We start from the raw sequence: 14,341 nt of genomic DNA on the forward strand, positions 1-14,341 counted from the left end.
CACACACATACATTCGAACACACACAAACACACACATATTTTTTTTTGCCCACACAGACTTTAAGTCTTGCCCTACTAAGAAAGGGAGGAGGGGGAGAAAATACTGCTATGACGGTGTCATTTCTCTCCATTACCAGTGTGTGAGACACACACACACACACACACACACTTGCACTTGTACTCCGTGGGGAATTGCCTGCATGGGGGATAAGGCCCTATCTAGGGCACAAAGATGGAGTTCACATACAATTTGTCACATATCTAACACTCACACAGACGTTCACACAAACACACACACCTGGAATCTCATATGTCAGAAGATAAGAATAAAGACTGAATGGAGAGGAGACACTGAGCATCTCAGAGACGACACAAACAAGAGGCCAAGGGAAAAAAAGATGTCCAAAGCATACTGAAAGGATGGCGGGAGCCGCTGTTTGACCCCCTCCCTTTCCTGGAGCTGAATCCTATAGGAGCCAACCTTTGAAAGGAGCACTTGCAAGATAGAAGGGTCACCTGAGAAACCCATAAAGAGTTCTTCACAAGCCCCTACAGTTGTCACCATGAGCTGTAGGCTAGAGGGAACACCCCAGCTCTAGCCACTATCTCCTCCCGTGTGTGTGTGTGAGTGTGAGCGTGAGTGTGTGTATGAGTGTAATGGCGGTTTGTGTTTGGGCGGCAGCCCCACTGCTCTTCCTGGGGCTCTGCCTGTGCAGCGTGGGGGGCCAGGCCCAAGGTGAGGTCCTGGAGTTTGGAGGCGTTTCCAGCCAGTGGGGGCGGTTCCCAGTATGGAACGCTTGCTGCGAGAGTGTGCTGAGCTTCAGCCTGCGGACTCACAGCCAGGAGGGCCTGCTGCTCTACCTGGATGACGAGGGATTCTGCGACTTTCTGGAGCTGCTGCTTCTCCACGGTCACCTTCGGCTGCGTTTCTCCATCTTCTGTGCTGAGCCGGCTGAGCTGCAGTCAGGTGTGGCGGTGAGTGATGGGCGGTGGCACGCAGTGCGTGTCAAGCGGGATTGGAGGAACACCTCGTTGGAGGTGGATGGGCGATTGGAAGGATGGGCAGAAGTGAAGAGTAAGAGAAGAGACATGACAGTATTCAGTCATACCTACATGGGCGGGGTGAGCCCAGAGCTACATTCTTCGCCCCTCCGCCTCACCTCTCCTTCAGTGCGGGAACACCCTGCCTTCCGTGGCTGGATCACGGCAGTGAGCATCAACGGCTCACTGGTGACACTAGACGGCTCAGAGGGCGTCACAGTAACAGCTGGCTGTGGCCCAGACCATCAGTGCCAGAACGGAGGGGTGTGCAATGTGGTCAACGACCAGGCTGTCTGCGACTGCTCCGACACCGGCTACCAAGGCAATGACTGCAGCGAAGGTAAGGCCCAAAATCATGCTGACCCATCATATACATCCCATCCTTTACACATACACATGTACACCTCAAAAGACACATGCACATACGCTTACATATGTGGACATATATGTATACCTCTCTTTACAAACACCAAGTCCTTCAACAAAGATATCTATTTCTCATTCACACCTTCACATTTACCTTCAATTTGTGTGTATGGACCAGGAGCCTTCACAAACAGTGCAAGACATGCATACTGATTATGTTTGAGATTGATTTCTTACACCTGCCGGTGGCTCCCAGTTTAAGTGAGCTCCTCCAGAACCCAAAATTAAGCCCACTCCCAGGAAGAGAAGTCAGTGTAGTGAAGCTGGAGAAGAGAGCTTGAAAACAATTTGAAACAAATTCTTGAAAGTCACTAAAATGGCTGGCTGCAGGTTTTGAGGAGCTCAGTAGGTGCATTTGGCAAAACACAATAACTATATAGATCAGTTGTGGACATGGCTGTTGGCTCATGTTGAGAAACTCTAATTGGAGCAGGGCTTAGATGCTGGAAATCAGTGGTTGTTATATGGCCGACACCTGCCTGCCTGTGTTAATGGATTTGCATTGATTCTAAATGGCCTTCAGGGGTACCATACATAGGGTGCTGAATGATGTGTGTACAATCTATCGCCTGCCATTAATTTGAACAGCTTGCAGCCTGTTAAGATGCTCTGTTTGCGTCTGTGTGATTGTGTGTAATGATTTTGTGTCAGTGCTTTTATGCATAATAAAAAAGGAGACAGTGTTGTGTTTATAAAGATGAAAAAGTCAGACTATAAACGCTTGTAAGTATGCCGCAGATCGTTTTATAACTGCTAGAAGACCTTCTCTTAATACTTCCAGTAGTGCCCTTGGTCACTACAAGTGCCAATACATTGGGCAGCGTACTGATGGCTGTTACAAAAATGAAACAGCTGCTTAATGAACTCAGCTACCAGGTTATGGTTATCATTGCAAATTCGTTAATTTCCCCCTTCTAAGTTGTGTGTGTCTTCAGATTTGCTTCAGTTCATTCAGAGATAATTTGCATTCTTAATCGATAGCTCTCTAAAACGAGTCTGTGCTTTTTTGTTTTCAGCACCAGCGATACCAATCAGCCCCCCCCCCCCCCAGCAATTGATTTTTCTTCTTTTTCCTCTTCTTTTTTTTAAATGACACAAATGTATCAGCCAAAAAACAGCCGAGTGGCCTTCCATCATGGCTAACCTTAAACCCCACCCAGCACCAATTTCAACATCACACATCCCCTTTAGCCACCCGTCATATCACACCCTAGCATTTAGTGGACAGTAGGCTGGCTTAGGTTACCATGGAAACAGGACTAATAAGAAGACACGATGAAAGATGCGTTCCTAACCCTCCTGCTTCCACGCCTCAGCTCCAGCCTCCCCCCTTCTGCACTCGTTTGTACCTGCAGCTCCAAATGACTTCAGGCATCATATCTGCCACGCAGTCTTTCCACTCTGTTTACACGCATGTGGCAGTGAGTGGAGATTACTGCGTGTTTAATCTAGGAGGCATGTTCACAAATCGGGCCACCTGTCCTACAACAAACAAGGGAGATGCACACAAACGAGGCAATTAACAAACAGTTAATTAAAAAAAATAGGAAGCATAAGAAGTGAACCTAAACTAACAATGACAGGTTTAGTTGTAAAGTCAACACACTGGCTTCAGGTGTTGCCAGGGTTGCCTGTGTTGTCCACCTCTAGTACCTGGAAAGAAAATAGCCACACACATTCCATAGCAGGTGCAGATGGGCATTTTAAGCAAAAATATTATTCAGTACTTATCAGTTTCAATGGTGTCTTTACAGATTTTGCATTGGACCTTGTTTTCAGTTGTTTTTCTTCAGAACTTTAACAGCTGTTGCATTTTGTGGACTCACAGAAACATTTGATTTCCCCATGTCTCACATGGTGTAGTGGTCTGGCGATGGTCATTAACATCTGTCCATCTATTTTCTTAATTGCTTATTCAAATGAGAGTCATGTTGGAGGGCTGGAGACTATCCCAGCTATCATAGGTCACACTGGACAGGCACCAGTTCATCACTAGGCTAACAACAGGGAGACAGACAACCATTCACACTTACAGTCACACCAATGTCCAAATTAGAATCAGTTAATACCTTAACATGCATATTTTTGCACAGTATCGGCACAGGCAGAATATGCAGACTCCACACAGAAAGGCTGTGTTACCTCCTACCAGCCACTGGTAAAAACAAGGTGATATCTAAATGTTTTAAGACAAGAATCAGTGACATAGTCTATTTATTGATTTAGAATTTAATGACTTTGAAATGACCTTATTAACCACTACAAAAGGCAACATATGGGCTTCTTTTCAATATACTTTTTTGCTTCCTCCCCTCACATCTCTTTCTCGCATCTTAGCTCCTCCCAGTGAGGATATAAGGTGAAGATGCAAGGACGAGATGCAAGGACAGCGGTGCCGAAGCTTCCATTATACAAATCCATGGATCCATAGTGCCAGCCTTAAGAGCTGCTGGTTACTTATAACAGGCTTCACAGTTGGACGCCCTGTCTAACTCATTCATAAAGATTTCCTAGAATCTTCTATAAGGAACAATTTAAAATTTTACCTTTTAAAGACAGATGGATATGAAAATCTCTTGTTTATAAATTCATGAAATATGAAAGTTGTTTAATACATTGAATTAGCTGCAGCTATAATAGTAATTAAATGAACATTTTAAATCCTCTAATTCATGTATAGAACAGTGCTGTTTGTTCTGAATTGTTACATTATTATTTGCACTAAAATGCGCCACGTGGCTTCATAAAAATGTTTTCGATTGTAAATGAAAAAACAAATTGGGGCTTTGCTTGACGGCACAGCACAACAGTGCATTGCGCCTCAGTATGTGCTTTCTGTCAATCCTGTAAATGACACTACAAAGCAAGCACTGTAAAAATAAACTGCTACATGTGGAGTTTTCCGGGTCATCGGAGGAGAGGGGATGCGAGGAAGCAAAAGTTAGTGCAATTAAAAATCAGACGCAGCACGGAGAGGGTCGTCAAAGGCAATAATGAAAGTCTTGACCACCACTCCTAACATGCCACGGAGATAAAAACGGTATTAAAGTAGGTACGTTTATGTTCATTTGTGAGGAAATAATTAGTCTATATGAGAGAGAAATAAGAAGAAAATTAATTAGCAGCTGTTTTGATGATTAAAAATGAATTAATTAGGAAGAAAATACAAAGAATGTCCCCAAATGTAAGCATTTGATGTTTTTCTTTGTCATATATGAAAGTAAACTGAATATTTATTGGGTTTTGTACCGACTAATAAAACAAGCAGAGTATCTTACCTTGACTATTATTTAACTATTTTCCAATATTTTATGAGCAAAAAGCAATTAATTGGGTGAGTCATCTGCTGATTAAGTAATCATGAAAATGCGTTTAAGCCACTTCTAAAGTAGAAATGCCAAATATTCCCTTGATCTAGTTTCTAAAAAGTGAGAAATGCTGTCTTTTTTGTCATTTGTATCATTTTACATTTAATATATTTATGTTTTGGGCTGCTGGTCAGAAAAAATAAGAGTTTAAAAGCATCATCTTGTGCCCCGGTACTTAACGCCAGACAATTTTTAGTATTATTTAGTAGTTTTGGCATTTTGCAGACTAAATCATTAGTGCTAAAATAAATAGCAGTTGTTGGGCTTTTGTGCTGCACGTGTGTTCAGGAAGTGAAAGGTGAAGCTACGATCAGCTCTGTGCAGAAACTCAGTGCTGCATTGAGAATTAGGTATGATCCAAGCCAGTCTAATCCAGTCTGCTGTTCTGCTGCTGCTGCTTAGGGCACAGTGGGAGACAGACAGCAGTGGCACACGCATACCTGCACAAACACGTGCAACACAAAATATACAATCACACAGAGAAACACATTCACACAGTGCACTGGCTCCAGCACCAGCATTAGTCACAATACCACTGAGGTTCCTAACAGCGGTGTAGCTTTACAGGCTAAATAAGAGGTGAAGACATTTTATGGAAAAGCTCACACCAGATACAATATCTACTTTTCTCTGGCACTCGTCGCTCAACAAGAGGCCACTTATTCCTTTTAAGGGGGTGTTTTATATTCCTAGTGTTGGACTCACATTTCATTTGTGAGTGAAGCCAATTGTTTTGGAAAACATGCGCCAGAGTCATGTTTTTTCTCTTGGCACCAGTGGCTGCTGTTAGTAATTGTAGTCACATAAATTATAGTCTCGAGTTTGGAGGTCTGCTTAGACGGATGTGCTTCAATGTCTTAAGTAAGAAGCTTTGTAGCATTACATGGTTAAAATAATGTGGAAATTCTCTTTTCAAACTAAATTGCAGCTTCAGAGAAAACATATTATTGTGTTTTACTTTGGAGCTGAAATTTGCTCTGAGACTTGGTATTGTAGCTTAGCATTAAGTTTTGGTGTAAGCAAATCAGTTCAGACTCTTCTCTTTTTATTTTTGTAGATTAAGATTTCAGAGTTTAGGCATAAATGTTGAATGAAAATGATGTGCAATTGTAACACAATATTTTTCAATGTTTTCATTATTTTAATTATTAATTTGCATAAAATTGCAAAACTTCTGGGTTAAAATGGCCCCCCCAAAAAGAGTTAAAAATTTCACTGGCTGTCTGACCGGGTTGCACCCCAAGGCATTTGTAGCTTAGCTGAGCCAGGCTTTCCCCTCATAGCCATGAGGTTTGGCAGATAAGGATATAGTGCAAAATAGCATGCCTTTTATTTGCAGTTTATGCATCAGAAATGGGTTGATACGCTACGTTTTGGGGACATAGTTTTGAGAGGCATTTGCAGACAGTGAATTTCAGATAACAAACACTGGAAATAGCATAGCTGTTTTTGTGTGCAGCTGCATTTTTGGTTTCTATATTTGGCCAGCTTTTCACGTATAGCGTCACAATTATTAATTGCTTTTGGATTTAATATATTAAATTATTTATGGGCAAAAAAAAAGAAAAGAAGAGGCAAATTCTATACCCTAAATTCTAAAGCAATCAGTCAAAGGAAAACTAGTTGATTTGTGCAGTTGCTAGAAGGGGGGGAATCAAATGCCTTGATTGATAGGAAGGACAATAACAAATTCTGTGAGGGAGGAAAATGCATCAGTTTGTTATGTGGAGGAAACTGCAGTTAACCAAAAGGGCAACTCAGCAATTAAAGAAAAATGAGAAGGTGGGTTCAGCTGTGTCAAGCATATCAGCAGCAGTTTTTTCATCTGTCAATTTCATCAGTGCACATTAGGCACAATAATTTTTTTTTAAAAAGCCTAAAGAAGCTTAACAGTCAGCTCTTGAAGGTTAATTGAAATCTTTTTTAGTTACTTACTGGTAGTAGTATTAAAAAAACTCACAGACATTAGTTCTGGAAACAGATTTAATGGACTGAGCTTTTCTACTGAAAGTGCAGTCTTTCTTAGCCAGCTAACCAACACACAGACCTTGGACAGAAGAGTGCAACGCCATCTTTAAATTCTCAGAATCATTCTTGGTTCAGAGATATAAAGAAGTTGGTGAGGAAAAACTGAGCAGATGATGTGTTTTCTTTGGATAGCCCACATTTTCTGGAGGGCTATTTTGTGTGTTCTGGATCTATAATATTTATTTTTAAAAAAGCTGGCCTCATGCGCTGTTGTTCATTTTGGTGTGACAAGATACCGGCACTGTGGGATATCTCAAACCCCAGGAACCGCAGGCTGAACCAATATATATGCATCAGCAACACTAGCAGTGAGTTACTCTTACGGATTTATAGTTTTTCAAAGGAAATTCTCATTCTAGATGCACTGACACACTTTAGAGGAGATAATTCTCAGTTTGTGTTTAAAATTAAGTGGATGGCTAAAAAAGAAGGGGACTAGAGGCCCAGGTCTCTTTGACTGAAGCAAAAACATGTTAATAGCATCTAAGGTTGCAAATATGTTGATTGTAGGTTGTGAAAGAGTTGTCGCTTTCAAAACTGGGATGATCATTATTTGCGAGTATATGAGCCGACACTGTGTAGTTGTTTTGTGTAGAGTCAGGCAAAGCCGGGCATAAAGGTTTATCTTTTATATGGTACCTTGAAATTACTGTGTTATTTTGAACCCAGCAGCCTCGGTGTAGCTGCACAATAAAGCTTTGAGATAAAATTATAACCCTCTAAAAATTAGAAAAAAATTCAGTTATGAATCTTTAATACAGAATGAACATGCTCTGCTAGAGGAAAATATGAATCCTTAGGACTATGCTAGAAATAAGCAATTTAGCTGTGGCAGTCTTAGTTTCCGTACACGTTTACAATTACACAGTATCTTCAAGGCTCCCAAATGATCCACTTTTATTCCTGCTCATATTTTTGCAGATTTGTGTCAAGCCTAGAAGTATTTGCAAAGCGTAATGTTGTTATTTACTGTAGGCATTCTCAGCCCTGAAAAAACTGCAGTATATTACATATTTAATACCAGTGCAATGAAGGAACTATTTATGAGGGTTTTGTTCCGGAGCACATCAATATGTCACTTTGGTGAAATAAAATGATTTGGGATACTCAGAATATAGATGTAGTAAGTGAAGACAGTTTGAGCAGAGCCCGTGCATAAATGTAATTACTGTCTAAGTTATTTTGCCCTCCAGTGAAGGCAGAGTGAACCTGGCTTGTTAGGCCTGGCCTGGCTTGCATTGTCCTTGAGGGCAAATCACTGTTAGCATGCTAATGGTTCCACCTGTTTCTGCCATGCCACCGGCACAAGGGCAGAGGGAAGGAAACACTCACATGAACACAAAGCTCAAGACTCACACATCCACACACAGGCGCCCAAAGTTTCATGTACACACAAGCACACAGACACACACACTCTGTCCCAGTATTGGACCATGCATGCCCCTTGTCTTCCTGCACTGCTAATCCATCCCTACATGTTTACCCTGCTATTTCACATCATTATTACTGCCATAGTCGACGTTGGTGTGAGTGTGTGTGCGTGTGTGTGTGTGTGTGTGTGTGAGAGAGAGAGAGAGAGAGAGAGAGAAAGCGAGAGAGAGAGAAGGAGGGGAGAGAGGTAAAGAGGATGTGGGAGAGATTGCGAGATTGAAAGTGTGTGTTGCATGCTATATGTCGGGGGGCTCCGGGGAGAGGAAGCGGCTACAAGGTAAGTTATGGGGTAAATGGCTCTTGAATCCAAACCTACAGGTAGGACTGTATATTTACACCAACACCCCCTCCCCACCCCTCTACCTGAATACCCCTACCTCCACCCCTGTGTACCCTACAAGTGTGGGTGGGCGTGTGTTTGTTTACGCTCTTAGATATGTGTTTTTGTACCCGCGTGGAGTCGTAGAGAGACTGTTCATCTGTATGTATGGATAAATCTCAGTTTTGGCTACCAGTGCAGCATGGTATCCATTGTGTCCGTGCGTGGACTTTTGCATGTGTGTTGCCGCGGTAACCCCGGACAGGTGTGCATGTACAGTAAGTAGCCATGGTAACCCAAGGGCTGAGCATGCATGTTAATGAATGTCTGTCTCTCTCTCTCCTCGGCCGGCCGCAACACCTTTCCAGAGCACAGCTACACTCCAGGTAGGTTGTACTATCTATCTATCTATCTATCTATCTATCTATCTATCTATCTATCTATCTATCTATCTATCTATCTATTTCAATATCCTGCTCTTAGTTCAAACTTTTCCTCATTCTTCTCGCTTCTTTTTTCTAATCGACACCTTTCTTGCTCTTCAGTTAACTCGTAATCATGATCATCTTTTCTTTTTCATCATTCCTCTTCTCGCTTTCACATCTTTTCCATGTCAGTATTACCTTCATCTCTCACTCAGCACATTTTCTGTTATGGAAATACATTAGTAATAGATAGCCAGGTTAAAAAAAGGTAACCAGCCTAGATGTATGTTGGTCTGTGTGGGTATGTAGGGGTTGGATGCTGATATCTGGTAAGTACTACATCTCATGCGCAATCATCTGAAGTGGCTCTTGCCTCGAGGTTATGTAGACGCGCAAATACTGTAAAGTGTACGACCTAGTTTATGGCTATGTGCAAACGTCTGTGTTCATACCTGTTTGTGCGTAGGATCGGTGCCTAGGATAAGTAAGTGTCTTCAAAGCGAGGGTTGTTTTGGGGGGTTTTTAGAGATTTTGTATAATTTAGATGACTCATGCACTCACAGATACACACACCGGCACAGAGAAATTTAGCCTTCATCAGCATGCCATTGACAAACTCCTGTATCACAAAATCACATACATGCGCACACACAGACCCCATGATCCTTTACTGTGCTGACTGTGCTCTTGTCTTCCTTTAAGGTCTGGCACACCTGATGATTGGCGACCAAGGTATGGCCTCCTCTTACCTCACTTCCTGTTGTCCTCTGCTATACCATCACCCTTCCCTCCCCCTTACCTCTTAACTCCCCCTACACTCCTCCAACACTCCTTGTATCCCTCCCCCACCTCATCGCCACCTGGAGCCGAAGAAAGTTGTCTCTCTAGGCACTGAACGAAGGTCAGTTTTTTCTCCGTGATTAAGACGTTAAACAGTCCAGAGTTTTAATTTAAGCTGAAACGAATGCAATTTGCTGAAACAGTTAGACCTGAACCATGCCTTTGAAGATTATTTTAGGTGTTAAGTGATGAATCTGAGAGAAACTTCTTCTAAGATATATATTCAGTAGTCAAGGCTGGAGTAACGGGAGGGTGTAGATGGCTGCTGCTTCAGCGCTTGGTTGGATTAGACTTGGCAGGGCTCCAGGTCATGGAGATGGATCTATGGGCCGACTGACCGACTGACAACATGGATGGTTTGATTTGGTCTTTACTATTCACCTCATTTCATTTTCTCTCATCTGTGTGTAAGAGTTTGACTGAGAGGGATGTGAGTGCTGAGTGTGTGTGTGTACGATGTAGCCATACATGTGCATGTGTGCTCTTACAACAGGGTTTGAATCAGTGACTGGAAGCTTTCAGAGAAACGCACATCCGCACTCCTCCATGGCTTTTCATCTGCTTCCAGCATGTCTCGCTCTGCCGTTGCCGGTGCTCACATGGGCTCCCGTTAATACGTTGGCAAGCGCATGTGATTCTGAACAGATGTTCCTGCAGCATATGAAAGCATTGCTGCTACACCTCAAAACACAAGTTGCCCAGTGTTTTTGAAGACATCCCCAAAAACAAGTGCCACTGGTCTGCTTGAAAACTGTTCACTGATGGCCAAAAAACTCACACTGCCACACCTCTTTTCTTCTTGCCCCACCCCCTTCTCCTTCTCCTTCTTTGTTCCTGCCCTCTTACACTCTGTGTGGGACACCACCCTTTGTGATTTTAGGAAAGCTCAGAGGTACCTCCCATACTTTTTTATGTATCTATGGCTAATGAGCTATTCTGGATGGTTTTGAAGTTGAATGTATTGACAGGCTCTTGAATGTATGGTAATTTCAGACTTAGAGCTGTTCAGCTTCAAATTCTTATGTGCAATTGCTGTTAAATTGGAATGTTTCATTTTTGGTAAGGTAAGGTGTTGACGTATGAGTGTGTGTGCATATGCGTGCGTGAGCGTGCTGTTACTTTTGCCTGCATGCGTGCGACTGAATAGAAGCTCGAGCCTACCGTGCTTTTGAAAATCGGGAAGGTAGGTGCTGCTCAATCGGTCGGCTCTGCATGACGCTGATGAATACACTGATTGGCCCACATGAAGACAGGCTTGATCGTGACAGGCTGATCTGCGTCTATTGTGCTCTTTGATTGGATGAGAGAGACGATGTGATGACGGCTGTCTCCCATTGTGACAGGGCTGCCGTGCATTCGCTGAAATGTGCCATTTAATGAAATGTTCATCCTAGCTAGCAGATAGAAATATCTTGAAGAGAACAAATGATGTCTCTAAACATCTATCATGTAAGACATCTCTATTATGACAAGTATATTTCTATCTGGGCTTTTTTTTCTGTGTTTTGATTGCTAAGTAAACTCACATTGCTGAAGTTTCTGCCTTAAAATGTCTGCCGTGAATCATCCAGGTGGCAGTGAAAATTTAATGGCTTCATCTGGCTTATGCTCAGCATTTTAAATCACCTACTTAAGGACAGACATGTATTAACATATGTTTCCAGCATTATTACACAATGTATTCAGTGTATTTGTGTATAGTGGATGCCCTCGCTATTACGGATGTTTGGATTGTGATAGGCTAAAAAGTAAAACTGTTTCTCTTATTTATTTTTTAAACCTTTGAAGCCTCTTTCAGACACTGTACACATGAAAAGGCTGCGTGTGTGTTTGCGCGAGTGTGTTTTTGCTCTGCATACTGAGATGTAAAGGCTGTCAAATGGTGCAGACGAAGCCTAGCTTAGGTTAGCTCAGCGTAAAGAGGCTTTTTGAGGAGCCTGCAAAGCTGAAATGAGTTTCTTTGAGGGGGTGGATTGGTGTGGGGAGGGGTGTCTTAGAAAGATATATAGCATATGTGTGTGTGTGTGTGTGTGTGTGTGTGCGTGTGCGTTTGTGTGTGTGGGCAGGAGAAATTGAGAAAAAGAGACCGTGCCTGTGAGAGAACAGCTAAAGGAATGAATGATAGAGGGAGCAGAGAGGGAAATAGGAAGCGAGGGAGAGATAAAGTGAGTCGTCTTTTCTCCTGTGATGTAGAGCAACTGCCTGTATCTGCAAAGGGACAGCGGTGCTCCTGTCTGCCCTCCCAGCCCAGTCATTCACCAAGGGAGATCAGCCCTGATGGGGAGCGCTGGACCTTTCCCCTCCTCCATAAAACACAGTTATCATTCTCCCTGGAAATGATACCCACAGATCACTAATCACTTTGAGTGGGTGAAAATGCACGAATTGTGGAGGGAAGAAAGAAAGGAGGGAGCCAAATTGGATTTTCATAAGTATCGAGCAGCCAAAGGAAGAGGGGGGAAATGGATTTTTTCATGAAAAGTATTGAGCAGCAATAATCTGGATGGAAAATGTGCTTAAAGCCAAGTAGCAGATTTTGCCCTTTTCTTTTCTCTCTGTCTCTCCAAGAATAGACCGTGAAGGGTTCTGGGTGAATGAATGATTGTAGATTCTGAATAGGATTGACGAGTGGCTCTTGGTCATAATTGGCAGCTATGCTTGTTTATGATATTTGTATGTTCTTCGAGCTCTGAAGCGGGCTGCCTAGTTAATAATGGTTGTTTGTCTGCATGTCCAAGTGTTCTCGATATCAATCCAACAATCTATACGCTACACAGACAAGTGGTCAGCCTCGCTTGAAGTGACCTTTAAAAATGCGTGTACGTGAACGGACGGACAAACAGACGCAAACTCACACACAATAACCTTTAGAGAGTGCCCGCTGAGTAGGTGAGTGAGTATGTGTTCAGTGTAAATATGCATGAGTAAGGCTGCCTGCACATATTCTTCACGGTCAGTGGATGAAGGCAGTGGAGAGCGAGGTGTGTTTGCCTGTATGTCAGTGTGTGTCTTGTGTGAGTGCATGGGTGCATGTTCAGGGGAGGTGGATTGTGAGTCATCAGTTGTGACTCATAAAGCGTCGGCAATCAAAGCGGCTCATTTTAACACATTGTCTTATGGTAAAAACGCTCAGATGGACGCACACTCCTGGCTGTGCACACACATGCCCAATATCACAGTCTTTGGATTTCTTTTTGAATTGTCTCTTTTGTGCGTTTCCCCCCCGCCTCTCCACCCCCTTTTGTTCTTTCATGGATAAATGCGCTTTTTCGGAAGAACGAAAAAAAAGCACACATGTACACACACATACACATACGCAGTGGACGAGCTTCGTGCTGACTCCACCATATGTGGGGTTGGGAGTGGTAGCAGACGCCAAGACAAGAGGAACCAGTCGGTACCAGCAAAGTACAGCATGTCTCCTACCTCTTACTCATCACCACCAACAGCCCTAATAATAAATCATACAAGAGCTGTTTATTTTTTAATAAACTACAGGCCTGCTGAAACAAAATTTAAATACATATTTTTGTTAGTCTAATTACACTTGTATAATTTCTCAGCACACTCTCATCTTACTCTGTTATTTTAGGTGGTACTGTTGAAATGCTTCGCCCCTCATCAGAAGATTAATCAGCAGCAGTGTAAATTATTGATAAATGATGTGTTGCTCTTAGCAAAATGCCTTCCTTTTTAGTTTTAAATAATTTAGGTCTACAGATAATGATTACTTATTGATTAATTGGCAAGTTAGTTTTTTGATCAACAGATTCTGGTGCAGTGCACTTTTATTTATATCATGCCAAATCTTTTTGCCAAATCTCAGCAAAAGCCACCTAAGGGTATATTATAGAAAGAATGTGTAGTGTAGCCATTTACCTCGACCAATTGGTGGGGCTTCTATTTTTATCTATTTTCTTTTTTTACCCGTTACATTAAATGAAATAAATAGAAATGTTTTACAGCCCAAGTTGATGTCTTGGATTTGTCTGACCAACAGTGAAAAACTTCAAAATATTAAGTTTACTCACATGTATGACAAAGCGAAGTAGATACAAACTCCATGGCATTACTAGTAGTATAATCAAACAAAAACATTACCAAGATTGGGCATTAATTTCAGATTAATTAGCCTAGTTAAACACAATATGTTTTGGTTTAGGCTGGTTGATCCATTGTTGACATTTTACTCCCATGGTGAGTATTTTCCACCATATTATGACATTTTAAAATGATTAATCAGCAAATTAATCATCTCCAAAAATTTTAGTTAGTGTCAGCGCTGTCAGGAAGCAGTGAAAGAACAGGCCCTGCGTTTATGCTTTTAGGTACAGTGAACAAGTATCAACTCAAAAATGTAAATTCACTCAGTTATTGTTTGCGTTGGCCTGATTTCTGTTCCTCCGGCTAATCCTAGCAAAGTACAATGAATGAAAGATACTCATCAGACGCACATTAGCCGC

The 14,341-nt window shown here is 42.2% G+C and overlaps 1 protein-coding gene across 5 annotated transcripts in view; it reads left to right on the forward strand.

Moving 5' to 3' along the window:
- The first annotated feature begins 600 nt into the window (after positions 1-600).
- The window catches only part of nrxn1a (neurexin 1a), a 62,113-nt gene continuing 48,372 nt past the window's right edge, over positions 601-14,341 (forward strand). For 3 of the 5 annotated variants that reach the window (XM_085360897.1, XM_085360893.1, XM_085360894.1), the window contains exons 1-3: positions 601-1,381; positions 8,982-8,999; positions 9,741-9,770. In XM_085360897.1, coding sequence (XP_085217023.1) covers positions 649-1,381; positions 8,982-8,999; positions 9,741-9,770 — 781 coding nt within the window. In that variant the 5' untranslated portion in view covers positions 601-648. Of the gene's footprint in view, positions 1,382-8,981; positions 9,000-9,740; positions 9,771-10,758; positions 10,771-14,341 lie in introns of all 5 variants that reach the window. The other 2 variants (XM_085360896.1, XM_085360895.1) reach the window with 1 other exon arrangement.

This window comes from Diplotaxodon limnothrissa, linkage group LG8 (assembly GCF_057381915.1).
Source record: "Diplotaxodon limnothrissa isolate DT_005_m linkage group LG8, D_limnothrissa_male_GT1.1, whole genome shotgun sequence".
In the NCBI taxonomy this organism is placed as follows: Eukaryota; Metazoa; Chordata; class Actinopteri; order Cichliformes; family Cichlidae; genus Diplotaxodon; species Diplotaxodon limnothrissa.